At 45.8% G+C, this 19,565-nt stretch overlaps 1 protein-coding gene and 1 non-coding gene across 2 annotated transcripts in view; both read right to left on the bottom strand.

Annotated features, from left to right (window-relative positions):
• Window positions 1–4,380: 4,380 nt before the first annotated feature.
• Window positions 4,381–4,452, bottom strand: TRNAQ-UUG (transfer RNA glutamine (anticodon UUG)). Its single transcript has one exon. It is a non-coding gene; the product is annotated as a tRNA-Gln (tRNA).
• Window positions 4,453–15,013: 10,561 nt separating this feature from the next.
• The window catches only part of B4GALNT2 (beta-1,4-N-acetyl-galactosaminyltransferase 2 (SID blood group)), a 21,568-nt gene continuing 17,016 nt past the window's right edge, over window positions 15,014–19,565 (bottom strand). Inside the window, exons 9-10 of the mRNA XM_081805157.1 lie at window positions 17,898–18,117; window positions 15,014–17,423 (exon numbers count right to left, since the gene is read on the bottom strand). Of these exons, the coding sequence (XP_081661283.1) occupies window positions 17,218–17,423; window positions 17,898–18,117 (426 nt within the window). The 3' untranslated portion in view covers window positions 15,014–17,217. The remainder of the gene's footprint in view (window positions 17,424–17,897; window positions 18,118–19,565) is intronic.

The raw sequence follows: 19,565 nt of genomic DNA, 5'->3' as shown, positions 1-19,565 counted from the left end.
TATTTCTTCTTGGACACGCCCCCCGGTGTACACCCTACTTTAGTCCTCAGTTTATCAGCCCAGATTTCAAGCACCCTGAGGGCAGAAGTCCAGTCTTTGATTTTTGTATTTCCAGCACCTCGAACATGGTAGGTGCCCAACAAGTGGGTGTTAAATGACTGTGTGTGTCCCGTAATTTATAGACTTTCTATGTGCCCAGCATTGTGATGTGTTGTATACACACCATCCCAGGCACAAACGAATAGACAAAGAAGAAAATAAACCGACAGGGAGAGAGAGGCTGGGGGAGGCGCAGATGCTGCCCTCTGGCACTTTGCCCTCTCCTGGTGACTCTGGTCAAGGACAACATATGACAGTCACTACCTTCTGAAAACTGCTGCCTTTGGCGGGACCTTCTTGGGAATAAAGTCCTTGGGAGGGGCTCCTCAGGCTGTTGGAGGAAAGAGAGGTTTTTTCCTGAGCTAGGAGGGATAGAAAGAGATAGAAATGTGGAGAGGCTCTCAGAAAATCAGGAGCTAGGAGGGGAAGGACGGAGTGCGGTGGGGTGGGGGTGGCGAGCTTGTAAATATTTTACTAACTGTGGGTTAAGAGTCATTAGTGAGTTATGAAATCAATTAGTAGATCGGGACCAACCTTTAGAAATCTTCCCACAACTCCAGGTGACAAAGACCTTCGAGCACCCCCAGGAGACTTCCAGGGGGTCTCCAGAATTTCTCAAGCCTGTTCTGTGGATGGGCAGCGAGAATTGTTAGAAAGTTCTTCCTATTGCCCCTTTAACTTCCACCCACAGGTTCTCATTCTCTGCCTCTGTTGCTACCCTTCAAGCTTTGTTTTCCTCCCCACATAGGCATGTGTTCTTTTCTCAAGAGTCTGAGCTTCCGTAGTCCTCATTATTCTGATTCTTTCTAGCAGTTACCACATAGAGCCTACCTTGGCTCCGGTGCAGAGAAAAGGACTTCTGCTTACTATTTTACTAGTTCTTGCCACACCGCTATGCAAAAGGCACTGTTGTTGTCTCTTTTCCTTTACAAATGAGGCTCCTAATATTTTTTCCCAGATTTATTGAGATGTAATTGACATGTATGATTGTGTAAGTTTAAGGCGTACATGATTTGTTTTACATGTGAATTGTGAAATGATTACCACAATAAGTTGGTTTTGTTTTTTTTTTTTAAAGACCACAATAAGTTTATTTAGCACATCCATCATGTCACATAGTTACAATTTCAGAACATTCGAATTGCTTACCCAAATGCACCCAGTTAGTGGCAGGGTGATCTTCATCGATGTTCTCCTGCAATGCCTAGGATTGAACCTGATTCTTCGAATGCCCTTGGGCTGGCTCAGAGTAGAGGATCTCTATCCTGACCCCCCAATCTGAGGACAAACTCTTGATCTCAGATTTCTCATCCGTGACCAGGACAGAAACATGTCTCTAGATAGGTACTTTTTTTTTTTTACTTCTTACATTGAAAAATACACATTCAGAATAATGAATACAACATAATGTGCATTTTAACAAATTTTTGTCGTGAACAAGCCATGTAACGTCCACCCAGGACAAGAAACGGAATAATACCAGTAGCAGGGTATCTGGCTGGCTCAGACAAAAGAGCATGTGACTCTTAATCTTGGGATTGTGAGTTCAAGCCCTACATTGGGTATAGAGATTACTTTAAAAAATAATAATAATAATACCACCACCCCCGGAAGACTGTTGCTTTTCCAAACATGGCCCTCTCTCTTTCCCAGGGGTACTGGATATCCTTACTTAGATGGGAATTTTTGCTTTACTTGATAGTTTTACCATCTAAGTTTACAGCTCTAAACAATATACAGTAGTTATTTTTGCCTGTTTAGCAACTTTATATAAATGGAGTCATATATTATTTGCTTTTGTATCTGCCTTCTTTTGCTCAATACTTTTTTAAAAAAAGACTCATCCATTTTGTTGGTGTATAATATCCTATTGTATGGCCTTACTGTAAATTATTTATCCATTCTACTGTTGGACATTTGAGTTCTTTCCAATTTTTGACTATCAGGTTGCCAAAAACACTCTTGTACATGTCTCTAAGTGCTCAAATGCCCACATTTCTGTGGATATATGTACCAGAGCGAAATTGCTAGATCATAGGGTGTGAGTATCTTCAGCTTCAGTAATGTCAAATTAGTTTCTACTAGTTTACATTCCTGTGAGAGTTCACATTATTCTCTGTTCTTAAAAAGAGTCAGCACATCATTCTGGTGGGTGTATAGTGTTATCTCATTGAGCCTTTAATTTGCATTTTGCTATGATTAATGATGCTTTGCATCTTTTCATATGTGTATCAGTTATTTTTTTTTTTAAGATTTATTTATTTATTTATTTGAGAGAGAGCAAGCACAGGGTGGGCAGAGAGAAACTTAAGCAGACCCACCTCTGCTGAGTGCAGAGCCCTACAGGAGACTCGATCTCAAAACCCTGAGATCACCAACTGAGCCAAAATCAAGAGTCTGAGCCTTTACCCACTGAGCCACCAGGGTGCCCCTTAAGATTTTATTTTTAAGTAATCTCTGCACCCAACTTGGGGCTTGAACCCACAACCTCAAGGTCAAGAGCTGCATGCTCTACCCACTGAGCCAGCCATGTGTGCCTATATCAGTTATTTTGGATTTCCTTTTTTTGTGCAGTGCTAGTTCAAATAGTTTGCTATTTTTCTATTAGGTTGTCTTTATTCTTATTGACTTTTTTATTTTAAATTCTTACTGATTATTACAAGTTCTTTAAATAATCTAGAGACCATTTCTTTACCAGTTATACATTACAAATATCTTTTCTAATTCTGAGGCTTACTTTTTCACTTTCTTTTTGGGGTTTTTTGATAAGAACATAAGAGTATCATACTAATATGGTGACATAGACTAAGCTTTTAGAACTTTTTGTGTCTTGTTTAAGAGGACTTTCCCTACCCTGAGGTCATGAAGATACTCTCTTATGTTTTCTTCCAAAAGCTTTATTGCTTTTCCCTTCCCGTTAAGGTCTATGATTCACATGGAATGTATTGCTGTGTTTAGTGTAAGTTGGGAGGAATTTGATTTCATGTTTTTCCATTTGGACATCCAATCCTCCCAGAATAATTTATTAAAAAGTAGATTATTTTCCCTCCTGCTCTGTTGTGCTACCTTTGTCATGAATCACTTCTCCACATACGTGTGGGGCTGTATCTGGGCCCCCCGCCCCCCTTATGTTCCATTGGCATGCTTGTCTCTCTTGCACCAGGACCACACTATCTTAATTCCTATAGTTTATAGTTGATAATAAGCTTTAGTGTCTGGTAGAGCAAGCCCTCCCACCTCTCATGCCTACGTATTTTTGAGGGTGGGATCTTTCATACACACAAATTCATTCAAACGCATTTGCAGTGTGTGGGGGTGGGGGGGTGGGGAGGAGGGGTGCTCAGGGGAAATAAGAGCAAGGATCCTGTTTCCACGGCATCCTCCCAAGGGGCAGGCACATAGAGCCACAGTGCCAATCACCCCGTAGGGAGATCACAAATGCGTCAATGGGCTCCCTCGTCACTCACCCCCGGGGGCCAGACACCTCTCAAAACCCAGATACAATTCAAAGAGGACAACACTCCAGGCGCACCTCTTCCCCTCTATCCCAGAGACACATCCTTTCCTGCAAATCACGCGCGCCTGGCCGCCACCCAAAACACCACCAGTCCTGGACAGATTCGCCAATAGACGTGCTCAACCCTGTTGGTGAACCCCATAGAGATTCCTACCCCTAAGGGAGAAACATCCCACCCAGAGGGTGAGAAACGGCGAGCGGAGCTCCCCTGACCGGCTGGCCCCGGCCGAAGAACAGACACGGACAACCTCACCGCCTACTGCCTGAGTGCCGGACAACCAATCAGACCCACTTCGCTATCTGACCGACTCACAGACGGAATGGATCCAAACACACTCCCTTCTCCCCAGCCTGTTACTGTTTCCCGCGCTCCTTGGCTCCGCCCAGCATTTCATTCCCGGTTGATGAAGCAGCAATCGATCGCACTGCGCACACCCGCCAATAGGAAGAAGGATTCCCAGCGGCAGGGGGTGGGGGTGGGGTGTCCTAGTCCCGAAGGCTGCGGTCGGAAGCAGGCTCCCTGGGGTCCCTCGGGCTCCTTCGCCCTCCTTTCCAAGGTAAAGTCACTCTCGGTCTCCACCGACACTTTTCCGCCCGGCCTCTCACGCATGCGCACTGCGACTCTCAGGCCGGCCCTGAAAGGAGAGAGGGGGAGGGACCCTAAACCGCGATCCCCTAGGTCACGGGGGTAACGGCACAGCCCAAAGTGGCCGCCGCCGCCAGCAGGCCTCAAAACAGGAATTGTAGAACCAAAAGGTTTGACGAGGTCCCACCGAGATTTGAACTCGGATCGCTGGATTCAAAGTCCAGAGTGCTAACCATTACACCATGGGACCCGCTGGCTGCTTTAGGCGGCCGGGAGGCTTCTCAAGCCACATGGCGCGCGGAGCTGCCTTCCCAGAGCGGCGGCGGAGGCCCGGTTCTCCCGCCCGGGCTCTGCGCTCCGGGCCCGAGGCCGCTCGGGCGGGCGGAAGCGGGGAGCCGCAAAGCGCTTCGGCGGCCCCGACGTTGCCAGTGCCGGGTGTCATCTCCTGTCGCCGCTCTTCCTGCTCTCCTCCCGGGGTCCTGCCCTGCGCCGGGGAAGCCGGGAGGACGGCGGGCTGCAGCCGCTGCCGGGAGCGGAAGGCTCGGCGCGCGCATCCCGGGCTCCGGGCTTGTTTATTTATTTATTTCCACGAGCCGCTCCCTGCGCGGTCACTGTGGCCAAGCGGGGAGGGAAGCGCGCTGGCACGTGGGGGGACGGCGGTTCAAGGCCCGGGCGCCCCAAGCGCGAACGGCCGGGGCGTGGACTTGAAAGCCGCTTCTCTACCGAGACCCAGAACGTTCTGCTTCCGCGTCCCGCTTTACGGGAGACTTAATGGGACTGGCGGGGGTGCGTTTCAACCTGCGGGTTTTTGATCAGCGGGAGACAGACTCCCTCTTGGGCTTTTCCAGGTCAACTTTTTAATAACCTTTTGTAACATTTGACTCAGCAGTTTCACTTTTGTAACTTTATCCTAAAGGACTACGAGGGCCAGTGCCAAGTGTTCAAGGATGTTCTCAGCTGCGATGTTCACAACGGTGAAGAATAGAACATAAAGGCGAAAATCGATTTAGTAAATATTGACAATATCTGAGCGATTAATACTGTGCAGGAATTTAGGGGATGAGTTTTTATTGTATTGACATAATTTTGATGTATTATGTATTACGCTGATTTATTGTATTAACATGAAAAGAGCGACAGGCCTAACCAAACCAAACCAACACCAAAAATCTACTTACCAGTTAGTATGTATAATAAAATCTCACTTATCTACAAACAGAAAAACTGTAAGGATGTGTAATAGACATTTGCCATTTATTTGCCCTGTGACTTGGGACCGGCTGCCTTTCTTGAGGCATCCAGCATGGTGTAGGTCTGGGTGACAGCAGGGCTATGCTCCAAGACAGATACACTCTCTCTCCAGAGTGACTGTGTGTCCCTTAGCCTGGCCAACTGGACTTAGAATCCAAAGCGACTGATGCCCAGAAACAGGGACGTTTTAGAACTTGTTCTGCTGCTGGTGGTAGCTGTGACACCCAGTGTCTCAGGGACACTGACAGCAGCCATGCCATGTCCACTGGCAGCCGAGGTCGGATCCTAACCAGAATGCCCCAGATCCTGACCTTGGCTGGGTTCCTGCTTGCCTAGTTCCCCCTCGTTCTTGTCCATTTTCTTGAGTTGCTTTCCCTCTGATGCTATGAGCTATCCGACTTCCTTCCAAGGAGTCCTGTTCCTGTTTAAATTAACCTAGAATCTGTTTCTCTTGCCTTTGGTCAAAAACCTGCTCAGCTCCAATCCAAAAAGGTCTGCTGTGGACAGATATCCCTGGGGAATACATTCTCACAGTTTATGATTTACTGTATTGCTTAAAAAAATTTTTTTATAACTCTCGTATATTGTCAGAAGAAACATTACAGTTTTTCCGTTTTGAGGAGTGAACCAAACTCACACTGAGTTCCTATGGTGAGATAAGGGTGTCTCTTTATTAGGCTGGAGTAACAATATCGAATTGACTTGATATCAAATGGCTTTAGTCTCTCTGGTTTCCCATCTATTTCCTTCTTACAAGTGCTCTGTACCCGTGAAAGTGTATTGAAATTAAATTTTCAGAAGCTACGTAGAAATCCTAAAGAGTTGCGATTATGCCCTTTGAAAGTGTACAGGAGATAGTTCCTTCTGTCCAGTAGGAGGACTTCACCCTCCTCCCACTCCCTAGTTCTTCCTTTCCAATACCCTCCACTTCTCAGCTGGAAACATCTTACCAGCCCAAATGAGACCCTCACTGAAATCCCCACTCGTGAATTCCTCAAGTGACATAAAAGGATCATCTCCCTGACAGCTTTTGTCATTACTTGCTGGAATTATAGGTAATTGTGTTCTGTGGCTCAGTCTCTCCCATCGTCCCTCCCCCATGTCCCCTTGGTTGGACTGTGAATTCTTCTGGGGACAAGGCTCAGGACTGGCTGATTTTTAAATATGGCTAGTGCCATACCAAACACACTCATTGAACCCCCGCAGAGGGCGCAGGAGAACTCAGGAGGGAGAAAGAACATTCTCTTTAACATCACATTCGTTAATTTTGAGACAACAGAGAAAAGAGAGACAATATGTAATCCCCCTGCCCCGCATCACTAGTTTCTTTTAACATTAAATCCGTAATGCATGACACCCCAGGGATGGCATCGGCTTTGAGCACAGACTCTCAACCTCCACAAGGTGGCTCCTCAAGCGCAGGGAAGTCTGGGCTCTGTGGGAGGCGGGGTTAGCCTGGCTTCAGCGGTGGCACCTGGGATTGAGGGCTGAACTGAGGCAGAGGGTACCCCAGAAAGTTTAATGAGGTCAGAGGTTAAGAAAAGACAGCCAAAGTCCGGATTAGGGACTGTTAAGGTATTCTCCCAAGTTTCTTGTGAGCCTACAAATGGCTAGCGAATGGAACAATGGGTACAGTAATGTTTTGAGTGAAGTGGAAAGAATTCATGTTCACTGTCAAGTCCAAGTCAGTTTCCTTTATCCATGCTGACGCTGCTCACAGCTAGCTGCGATAGAATCAGCCTTGCTCTGTGTCCTTGCCACCCAGGACAGGTGACATGTGCCACAAATCCCCTACTTTGCCTTGGGAGCCCCAGCTATGCCAGACAAGCCATAAGCCCCACCTTGTGCCAGGTGACACGTGAGGCCCTGAGTCTCTGAGCCTGCTGCCCAGCCCCCTGCTCTGGACCTGGCATTCCAGAGGCTCTGACGGGGGAAATCTGGCTGCTTACTTTCTTTGAACAAAGCAGCATCCACATTTTATCCTTTTCTTGAAGGTTTTTCACTTTCTCCTTTTAAAATAATTGTTATCTTTTCAGGTTTTAAAGGTGAAGCATTTATTATGGAAAATGTAGAAAATGCAGTGAAGTAGAAAGATTTTTAAATAACTACAATTCCAACACGCACTTTTTAAAAAAGTTTATTTTCTTTTTAAGATTTTATTTATTTGAGAGAGAGAATGAGATAGAGCATGAGAGGGGGGAGGGTCAGAGGGGAGAAGCAGACTCCCCGCCGAGCAGGGAGCCCGATGCGTACTCGATCCCGGGACTCCAGGATCTTGACCTGAGCCGAAGGCAGTCGCTTAACCAACTGAGCCACCCAGGCACCCTAAAAAGTTTATTTTCTTTAGTAATCTCTCCACCCAACATGGGGCTCAAACCCACGACCCTGAGATCAAGAGTCCCATGCTCTTCTGACTGAGCCAGACAAGTGCTCCCCAACAAGCATCTTTGACATTTGATTTTTTCCACTTCCTGTTTTAAACTGCATTTTTACATAGTCTTCACTGTATAATTGTATGTTCTGCTTTTGTGCTTAACATAATAATGACATGTGACTTAAAAACCTTGTTTCTTCTTTCCTTAAAACGTTTAAAATATTTACATGGGTAATACATGAGCACAATACAAAATTCACAAGGTATAAAAGGAAATGCACAGACAAATAAAACTTCTTGACTATAATTTTCTGCTCTCAGAGGCAACTTCTGATGCTCTCCTTCTAGAGATATTTTATTCTTACATAAATATACATGAATATGCATACTCCTTTTTTTTCCTTTTTTTTTTTAAAGTAAGCTTTATGCCCAACATGGGGATTGAACTCACAACCCCGAGATAAAGAGTCTCACTCTTCACCAACTGAGCCAGCCAGGCACCCCATACTCCTTTTCTTTTAAAAAAAGTGGAAACACTGGGGCATCTGGGTGGCTCAGTCGGTTAAGTGTCTGCCTTCAGCTCAGGTCATGACCCCAGGATCCTGGGATCGAGCCCCTCATCGGGCTCCTTGCTCAGTGGGGAGCCTGCTTCTCCCTCTCCCTCTCCCTCTGCCTGCTGCTCCCCCTGCTTGTGCTCTCTCTCTCCCTGACAAATAAAATCTTAAAAAAAAAAAAAAGTGGAAATACTGTTCTGCACTTTGTTTTACTCAGCACCATATCTTGAGGATTGTTCCATAATAGTACATACATCTAATTAAATGGTATTTTATTGAGATATTATTTACATAAAGTAAAATGCACGAACCTTAACTGAAGAAATCAATTATTATTTTTTTTTTACAAATGTATGCATAAACCTGTGTGACTATCACCTGGATCAAGATATACAGCATTTCCATCATCCCAGAAAGTTCCCTGGGGTCTTTTCCAGTCATTCCCTGTCCTGCTCCCCTGAAATCACTACTCTGGTTTCTATCACTGAAAAATTAGTTTTGCCTGTTCTTTAAGCATATATATATAAAGAACATACCACAAAATGATATCTTTTGCTCAACATAGTGTTTTCAAGATTTATCCATGTCACTTTATATATCTGAAGTATGGTTTTTTCCTTTTGTCAAGTAGTATTCCATTGTAGGAATACCAAATGTATTGGTCCAGTTGATGGACATTTGGGTTGTTTCCAGTTTGGGGTTAATATACATAAAGCTGCCGTGATCATTCTTGTGCAAACCTGTTTCGGGCTTGGGTATACACCGAGAATGGGATTGCTGGGTCATAGGGTAAGCGGACATTTACATTTATCAGGAATTGTCAAAGAGCTTTCCAGAGTGATTGTACTATTTTACCCTCCCACCAGCAGCATATGAGAGCATTTCAGGGGCTTCACATCTTAGCTAAGAGGTGGTATTGTTAGTCTTAAATTTAACCACTCTGGTGGGTGTGCAATGATCTCTGCTTGTGGTTTTAATATGCATTTCCCTGGTAGCTAATGATGTTGAACTTCTTTTTTACATGCTCCCTAGCCATTTGGTTATCTTCTTTTCTAAGTGCTTCTTCAAGTATTTTGCCCATTTAAAACAACTGCCTTTACCTTACTGATTTATAGGAATTCTTTATATATCTGGGATATGCATCCCTTTTTAAAAAAAAGATTTTATTTATTTATTCATGAGAGACAAGAGAGAGAGATGCAGAGGCAGAGGGAGAAGCAGGCTCCCCGCGGAGCAGGGACCCCGATGCGATGCGGGGCTTAATCCCAGGACTCTGGGATCATGACCTGAGCCGAAGGCAGACGCTTAACGACTGAGCCACCCAGCCACCCCTTCTTTTCACTTTCTTAATAGTATCCTTTGATTGGCAGAAGGCTTTAATTTCAATCAAATCAAATGTATGCTTTTCTTTTCCTTTTATGATTCATGCCTTCTGTGTCCTTGCATGCAGAGAGCTGGGATCCTTTGCCAAGCACACAGGATAGGAGAGGGACAGATTATTCAGTTACATAATTAAAACTTTGATAATCGCTTGGTAAAATTTCAAGTAGGATAAGAGACATAGATTTTTATAAGGGAGACTTGTATGAAGCCAGAGCAGGAAGGCTGAAGGGCATAAGGCCCGCTGGAACATCCAAGCAAAGGATTAAGAAAAAGAAGAGCTGCATTCAGGTATGAATCCTCTGTGAAGGTCATTCGATGTACGGTTCAGTGGAAGAGATGGGGTAGAGACAGCGACCAACTGGGAAACTGGTGATCCTGAAACTTGCTGGTGTCCAGAACACAGACTATGTGCCTATCAAGACTCTAGAATATCAAGAATGGGAACTGGTAGGAAAAATGAGCGTGTTAGCACGTGTTAGTGATTCGTCTTTAGGATGGTCCCATAAGGGGGGCACCTGGGTGGCTCAGTCGTTAAGCGTCTGCCTTCGGCTCAGGTCACGATCCCAGGGTCCTGGGATCGAGCCCCGCGTCGGGCTCCCTGCTCGGTGGGAAGCCTGCTTCTCCCTCTCCCACTCCCCGTGCTTGTGTTCCCTCTCTCGCTGTGTCTCTCTCTGTCAAATAAATTAAAAAAAAAAAAAAAAAAAAGGATGGTCCCATAAGGAAGACAAGTTTCAGGCTGAAGGTGCCCTGTTTTAAAGCAGGTGTAATATGGTTTCTTTAAGAGTGGCTTGCAATCCAAGTTTCCTGGAAGTCCTATAATTTGGAGCCTTGCAGGTCCAGAAAAGCTGAATTCTCTACCCCAAGAGAAAGCACCAACGGAGACAGGAGTCTTAGCTGGAGACCAGGTTAAGCAAAAGACCAGCCTATTTACATTGCAATGTTTTCATCATTTTCTGCTCAAAAAGAGGAGAAACCTGGGAGCAAAGAGCAGACTATAGTCTCTCTGTCCCTCGGAGGAAGATTTCAAATAGCCTCAAGGCAGAAGCCATTTAACTGAGTGCCAGAGGGTAAAAGAGGCATAGAGTCCTGTGGTTACCAGAACAGGTTTCCCAGTCTCAAAGACCATGTCTAGACAAGATGTCTGGAATTGACTGGAAATGACAGAAAACCTCTTAAGTTTTAGAAACCTCTAATAAGATTTCATTAGCAATTCAATTTCCTTAAAAATCTTACTGATAACTGCCAATTAGTTTTACCCCTACGGCCATCCCCGGGCAGGAAGTGGGCGGTTAAAGCTTTGACAGGCCACAGAAGGGTCACCCTGCCCGAGGACCACTCAGATGGGGATATGGACGATAATGGACAAGGGGACCCCTCCTTGACAGAAGAACCTGGAACTGCCAGATGGGCTGAGCAAGGCACCCCCTCTACTGCTAGGCTTGGAATCCCTGATCTTCCTCCTGATCATAGCACACCTGTGGTCTGCCCCGCCTCTTTACCCCACCTGAGACCATTTAAGACAAGTTTAAACTTGGGTCAAGTTTCTGGTACTTGTAGGTAAAAGCATTCTAATAGATAACCTTTTCATAGTGGCTTATACATATTTTTGGTCTGTTAAAAGTCAAAAAAAGGGGCACCTGGGTGGCACAGTTGGTTAAGCCTCCAACTCTTGTTTTCAGCTCAGGTCGTGATCTCAGGGTCGGGAGATCGAACCCCGCGTTCGGCTCTGCGCTCAGCACAGAGTCTGCTTGAGTTTCTTTCTCCATCTCCCTCTGCCCTTCTCCACCACTCAAACTCTCTCTCTCTCTCAAATACATAAATCAATCCTAAAAATAAATAAATAAAAAACAGTTAGGGGGGAAACTTCCTGGGTGGAGGAGAGAGTATTCAGAAGAAAGCGGATCCCAATCCCATTTCCACTTCGGCCACGTGAAACGGACACACCCACACATGGCTGGTGGCCAACAGATTCCTCTTTGCTGAAAGTCATAGCAGCAGTTTTCCTTTCCTGAGCAGGGGGTGTGGAATGGGCGGGGAGAGGGAGAGACAGAGCAGGGTCGAGCTCCCCCTGGAGGCCCACACGATGATTTGCACCAACTTGTCCTGGAATTGGGGTTTAGCCGAAGTCTTAGAAAGGATGACTTCACTGCCTTCCTTGTCCTTCACTGTCACTTCCCTGCAAGGGATACTTCACTGTCCTGCAGTGCCCTGGAAGGAAACCTCTGTTATCGGTCTGGTCCGGGCTGCTTGGTTATGTCTGAAATGCAAGGCTGGAGGGAGGTCTGTGTGGCTGCTACTGTCTGTGACCTGATTTTTCTTCCAAACCACCCAAGGAGAAAACTTTTTAGTTACGCTTTTCTGTTTTGAAAACAGGCAGACACACAGAATGGTTGTATTATTCAGGACACTGTGGTTAGAAGTAACAGGGGCCAACTCAAGTTAGGTTAAGCAAAAAGGAAGAATTATAAGGGTATAGTGTTTCACAAAATCCCAGGGCAGGACTGTAGCCAGACCTCAGGAAAGAACCAGAAGGCTGTCAGGAGGCTCTTGTTTCAGCTCCTCTTTGTGCGTAGGTTGCTTTTTTTTTTTTTTCCCCCTGGCCGAAGGCTGGCCTTCTCAGCTTTTCAGTCTGCTCGGTGTAAGGGGGCACATCTGTAGCTCCTGAGTGTGACATCTGGAGTCCAGCCATCCACAGAGCTTTGCTTTGCAGACCCAATTCAAATTCGAAGACAATCTGATTGGTCGCTGGCGCAGGAGCCTGGCTTTCCTGGTCCGATACATTTTCACCAAGGAGTAGGGTTCCACACTCTCTGGGTAGTTGACCAGCCTGCAGAATTGGCTCACAGTTTAGGCAAACACCCTACAAGAGCTCCATTGTAACTACTCCTCCCTGCTGGAGTAGAAGGTTCCAGATCTTGGGAAAATGTGTCTGGAACATACTGATGATAAGCATGTCAAAATGGTCCCCACTGGGGGGACGTTGGAGAATGGTTTAATGGCCATGAAAATACACAACTGTATCCACCTGGATCACGAACACAATATTTAATCAGGAAGGCCATTTATGTGGAACCAGGCCTGGGACAAATCAAATATCTGTCTAAATATTTAAATATTTTATCTATATCTTAATTATTTCAAAATATTTCAATATTTAAAAGCTATGATACCTAAAGCCAGCAAACTGTTATAATACATGCTTTATCCTCCTACCTTGACAAATATATCTTTATAATGGCAAAATCAAAAATATTATCAAGCTGTGGTTTTCCATATGACTAAAAGTTGACAACATACCAAAGCAATGGAATTTAACAATCATTGTGCATGTCTGGTTGTTTAGTTGATGATCGGTGACATTTGGATAAGAAAAAAATATGTGGATAGATGATGAATATAATTCATAATTTATCATATATTTATTCTGTATAATTTAATTTTCTTGCTTTTGTTTCAGCAAAATCACTAATCATGCTTTTATAATCAAGATTTTTCACGTAATTTTGTAGCCAATGACAGTTTGGGGTTGCTTTTTGTTTTTTGTGGGGTTTTTTGTTTGTTTTTGGTTTTTTGGTTTTTTGCCAATGACAATATTAATCTGCCAACAAACTATATCCCATGGACCAAAGGCAACCTATGGCTTGGTTTTACCCCCACAGGCTCAGAATCATTTTTACATTTTATTTTATTCTTTTTTTTTTTTTTAAAGATTTTATTTATTTATTTGAGACAGAGAGAATGAGAGACAGAGAGCATGAGAGGGAGGAGGGTCAGAGGGAGAAGCAGACTCCCTGCCGAGCAGGGAGCCCGATGTGGGACTCGATCCCAGGACTCCGGGATCATGACCTGAGCCGAAGGCAGTCGCTTAACCGACTGAGCCACCCAGGCGTCCCCATTTTTACATTTTATAGAGTTATATATTAAAAAAAGAAGAAAAGACTTCAGTGGCTCACAAAACCTAAAATATTTACTGTCTGGTCCTTTACAAAAATTTTGCCAACCCTTAATCCAAAGTACGCCCCAAGGTTTGGTCTGCAAGCTGTCTGCTACTAGTCTGCGTTGAGGTAAGGAGCTTGTATTAGAATCAAAACCATGTACATCCTGAAGCACACTGATTTAGCTGAGCTGACACTTTTTCATGGCAAGACTTTCTCGATGAAGAAAGCATTGTGTTGATTACATTTTGATGCATGCTCCTTACGGATTTGCGGACCAGCACACCGAGTAGTAATAACCTGAGGAATTAAAAAAGATGAGTGTGGAGGTGCCTGGGTGGCTCAGTCATTAAGCGTCTGCCTTCGGCTCAGGTCATGATCCCAGGGTCCTGGGATCGAGCCCCGCATCGGGCTCCCTGCTCGGCAGGAAGCCTGCTTCTCCCTCTCCCACTCCCCCTGCTTGTGTTCCCTCTCTCGCTGTGTCTCTGTCAAATAAATAAATACAATCTTTAAAAAAAAAAAAGATGAGGGTGCCTGGGTGGCTCAGTTGGTTAAGCGACTGCCTTCGGCTCAGGTCATGATCCGGAGTCCCGGGATCGAGTCCCGCATCGGGCTCCCTGCTCAGAGGGGAGTCTGCTTCTCCCTCTGACCCTCCCCCCTCTCATGTGCTCTCTCTCTCTCTCTCTCTCTCTCTCAAATAAATAAAATCTTTAAAAAAATAATAAAAAAAGATGAGTGTGTTCAAAGTGCACAAAATTTAACTCAAGGGTAAATTGAGGCAAATGTAAAAAAATGCTTAAAATTATTTTTTATGTTTTTAGAAATTATTTTTCTTCTAAAACACTCAAAGTTGGGGCATCTGGCTGGCTTAGTCAGTAGAGCATGTGACTCTTGATCTCAGGGTTGTGGGTTCTAGCCCCACATTAGGTGTGGAGATTGCTTAAAAAATAAAAACTTTTGAAAAAATTTTAAATACTCAAAATTATCTATTAAGATTAAAAGATAGGGGGCTCTGGGTGGCTCATTTGGTTAAGTGTCCGACTGTTGGTTTCAGCTCAGGCCATGATCACAGGGCTGTGAGATGGAGCCCCATGTCACGCTCCTTGCTCAGTGTGGAGTCTACTTGAGATTCTCTTTCTCCCTCTCCTTCTGCCCCTTCCCCCTACTCATGCACTCTCTCTCTCTCAAATAAATAAATAAATGTATAATTTTATTTTATTTTATTTTTTAAAGATTTTATTTATTTATTTGAGAGAGAATGTATAATTTTAAAGAAAAGATTAAAAGAAAATCAAAGTTACAATGGACACATACCAAATTTAAAAATCAAATTTATTTATTTATTTAATGAAATTTATTTGTTTATTTAATTTTTGAAAATTTAAGACATTAAATATTTTTATAAAAATAAAAATGATTGCAACATCAGCTTTCAATGACCAACCGACTTGCCAAGTGTAAAGAATTTGTGTCACGTTTCAAGCATGATACATCTAGATCTACATATAGAAGAAGTAGTGCGTACAGATGGTTTCCTACTTTCAAATGTCCCTGAAGTCACGAAATGCAGTCACTGTGAATACTATGCTAATTTTTTTAAGCACTTTTAGAACCACGCATGGAGGGCAAGAGGAAACATTTGTCTTTTTCTTTCTTTTTTTTTTTTAAAGATTTTATTTATTTATTTGAGAGAGAATGAGATAGAGAGAGCATGAGAGGGGGGAGGGTCAGAGGGAGAAGCAGACTCCCTGCCGAGCAAGGAGCCCGATGCGGGACTCGATCCTGGGACTCCAGGATCATGACCTGAGCCGAAGGCAGTCGCTTAACCGACTGAGCCACCCAGGCGCCCTTGTCTTTTTCTTTTATCCGAGCAGCTGGCAGATCAAGTCTTACCTGCACTCTAAGGCACTGCCACAGACTTTCTGTGCATCTGGATGCAGTTGTCTTGTGAGGACATAAGGTGTGGAGAAGCATTTCCCTGGGGCCCGAACACTATGAGTCCTAAGAGTGGATGTCTAGGGTAACAGGTTGTGCTGTACTCATGCTGAGCACTGGATCCCGAGTGACAGAGATGCCCAGGTGGTCATCAGCAAGCACTCGTGTCTGTGATATACTGTGTTCTCTAGAGCACAGGGCCCAGTGAGGGGCTTCTCTTGCCTGCTTCTCAAGGCAGGACTGAGTGGGACAATCCAGCATCATCTTCCTGTATAGCTATGTTATTGTAGGTAAAGTGCATGTCCTATTGCACCAAATGATTGTCCAGGTTAGTTAAAGCCACCAAAGCTTTTGCAACAGAATCTTGATGATATATGCAATGGAATGAGGCATGTGTTCAATTCTGGGTTTGGGAGTATAAAAAACAAAAAATGATTGCCGGTCTATATCCATAGCTGGGAAATGCTGAATTAAACAAAATTAACCCGATTTCTTTACTGTGGGACTTCTCAGAGCCTTTAATATGCTAACGTGAATTGCAACTTTCCAAGAGGGATATACAACTTTTGGTATTTTTCAAAATTATTGGGCCACCAAAACATTTTTCATGTTTTATGCATATCTCTGAGCCACACTTTCAGACATCCTGACCTACCTAGAGCATCTTCAGCAGGAAAGAGTGGAAGCCCAGTAGTTGCAGGAGCTGCCGACTCCTGAGATAACAGAGAGGGCCTTCCTCCACAACACGTGATGGCTCCTCTCTACAGATGACATGGGTCTTGAGTGGTCAACAGGTGCACCACTGGACTTACGTGGGCTCTCACGGCACCTAGCTCAGGGTCGGAGTTCAATCCCTGGCGTTCTGGAATGTGTCCTGGCAGTAGCGTGTCTGATGCCAGGGAAACCTCTGTTCAGGCAGACAAGGGACTACAGTGCTCCCCTCCCTCTGCCTGAATCCTGTCCGTCCTCCAGGTTGCAGCCAAGCTCTCTCCACCGAGCCTCCTTCAGCTGCCTGGCCCTTTGTCACTCCTCCCTCCTCTGATCCCCCGATCCTGGCTGCGAAAGTCTGCTAGCGGACTGAACTGGACCAGGCTGCAACGTCCTCAAGACCAGGACCCTGTATTAGTCACATCATCTGAGTCCCCAGGGTAGCAACAAATAATCATTTGTGGAGGCTGGAGAGGATGCTTCTGACTCTGATATAATTTCTACCAAATAATCCTCAAAAACCCCCGCAGCCATTCTTTTGACCAAGGATACCAACCCTACACTATACTCTCTTGCAGGACATCCAATGAGAGGAATCGAGATACCGTGTGTGCGGATGCTCCGTAAATGGTACCGCATCATACAAATAATGATTGTTATTGATAGGCCTCTGTCGCCCTTCTCAGGGAATGGTCCATTTCTAATGACCCTTAGCCTCTGATGGGTATTTCTAGTAACTGAGCCCGACCCACCTGCCCCGCCCGCTGGCTTGTCCTTTACAGCATTCCTCTCATTAGGAGTCCCACCACCAGTATCCACTGTCTTATACACCCACCCCCCAGTAAGTCTAGAGCATTTCTGATGCCCAGGCGCCTTCATGTAGAGCACTGGAGATGATTCTTGAAGTAGTGGAGAGCCAGCTTGAACTGGACCTGCTTCCTGGTGTTGGTCCGGAATGCTCTGTAGGTCTTCTCCAGGGTGGCCAGCTCCGGGTCGGCCACCGGAGAACGGGCCTGGTGACCTATTATCACTTCTGGACATGACCCCACGAGCAAGCTCCCGAGCCCATCGATAAAGAACTCTGCCAAGAGAGGGAGAACACGAGCTTCAGCCAGAGACGCGGGGCCGTATTCCAGGTCTGGGGGGGGGAGAGGCAGGTGGGGAAGGGCGCAGAGCCCCCTGCCCAGGCTGACCGAGTTGGAAGGAAACAAATAAGCACATTTGTCAGAGGTGTAGCCAGAGGGGCAGAGAGACCCAGGTGAGCTTTCCAGCTGGACAGAACTGTGAACTCCGGAACTGAGGGGATCGGAGGGAGGGGACAGAGCTGCAGGGGAAGGGTGTCTCGCATGGGAGCAGCAGACGGGAGATAAGAAGTTACAGTGAGAGGGAGGAGGGAGGCAAGAAAGACCCTGAGCTCCCTCGTGGGGGGGTAGGAAGGGAGAGAAGCCCACTGTTGCAGGCAAGGACCACGATCAGTGGCTCGTGGCTCTTGGAAAGGACAAAGTCCTGAGGTCAGTCCACGGGCCAGCACCTTCCTCATTCAGCTTGTCCCTACCTGAGTGAGCCACCCGCTGCAGGCGGGGGTCGAAGCCAACTCTCTGGAGTCGCTCCGTGTGGGCCAGGAAGAAGTTGACAACACCACTGGTCACCACACAGCGGGGAAAGCCTTCCAGGGGTCTAAAAGAGCCTGGTCTCCGGTGAAGACAGTCCCCATTCTGACTCTTCTCCAGCAACAGCTTAAATTGGAACACATTCCCAAGTACACTGCCACCTACCTAACCAGTGGGCAGAGAAATGCATGTTAGAGAACACAGACTTGATATCCATGTTGCCTCTGCCAGGAAGCCTTCCTGGACTGAACCTCAGTTACAACAAGAAGCACACCTGTTCTGTATCTACCCTTCACACTCTTCCTTGGATACTCTCTTGTTGCTGTTGGGGCCAGAGCCTTCCGCACATCACGGCCAGGTCCCTTGATCTTTTAATCCTGCTCACCCCAGAAAATCTCCTTGGTGGGAGCAGAAAGCACCAAGTCCAAAGGGCACACAACCCTGCCCTACTCACCTGACAGCAAGTTCCCTCTTTCCAGAAGGTAGGGCACTCCGTTTCACAAGGAGGAGCAGTGTTTGGGGTGCAGGCAAGCAACAGCCTGCGTGCACACGGGTCCCTTTGTGGAGTCCCCACTGCCGGGCTCCTTGCAACAAAACAAGCCGTGTGCCGTGTGTCTCAAGCTGCCTTCCCCCTCCTCCTCTGCTCCTGGCTCTCCTCCCTGAGCTGTCTGTGCACGCACTCACCGAAGATATGTGCGTTTCTATGTGTGAGCCCCAGCAAAGCAGGATGAGTCCTGAGCCATCATAATCATCTAGGGTGGCTCCTTGTCCCCCATCTTCTTCCTTTAGCAAACAGACCCTCTGCGTTGTAAGTGGACTAAATTAAGATACAGCCAGCTACGCCACTAAAGACGGACCCTCCCCACTTCCCTTGCGAGGTTTGACCATGTGTCTTAAGTCCTGGCTGAAGGGATGTGAGTTGGAAGGGATGTCTGCAACTTCTAGCACATTTCGCAAAGACAAATGCTTGTTCTCCATGTTCTCTCCCCCTTTCTTCCGGCCACGCAGCCGAGGCCCAAGAGGATGGCGCAGCACTAAGGGAAGGAGGCTGGTCCAGGCGGACGCTGGAAGCAAAGTCAAGGGCCAGCTTGGATTTTTACACGACAGGAGCTATGCTTTCTATCTCACTGATGCTACTGTGATTTCCTCTCTGGAACAGGAGTAGCCAGAAGGTATCTTTGGGGACGCAGGCTGTTGCTTGCCTGCACCCCAAACACTGCTCCTCCTTGTGAAAGGGAGGGCCCTACCTTCCGGAAAGAGTGAACAGATGCCTTGGGGACTGTCCTCCCGGAAGAGATAACTGTGATCACAATGCCACTGATTTTCTTATCCATTTCCTGTTTTTTCTTTTCTTTAAAAAAAAAAAACATAGCTTTTATTGAGCTATCTTTGATATATTAAAATTGTACATATATTTTTAATTCTATATATTTAAGGTGTACAGCTTGATGTTTTGATATATGTCTACACTGTGAAAAGATCACCACAATCAAGCTAATTAACAACATATCCATCACCTGCACAGTTACCGTTGTGCGCGTGGCCAGAAGATTGAAGATCTATTCTCTTCACAAATTTCGAGAATACAAGAGACTATTATTAACTGTAGCTGC

Source organism: Leptonychotes weddellii, chromosome 15 (assembly GCF_054177405.1).
Source record: "Leptonychotes weddellii isolate Sample4059 chromosome 15, ASM5417740v2, whole genome shotgun sequence".
Lineage (NCBI taxonomy): Eukaryota > Metazoa > Chordata > Mammalia > Carnivora > Phocidae > Leptonychotes > Leptonychotes weddellii.
This window is presented reverse-complemented; position numbering and strand designations above follow the sequence as displayed.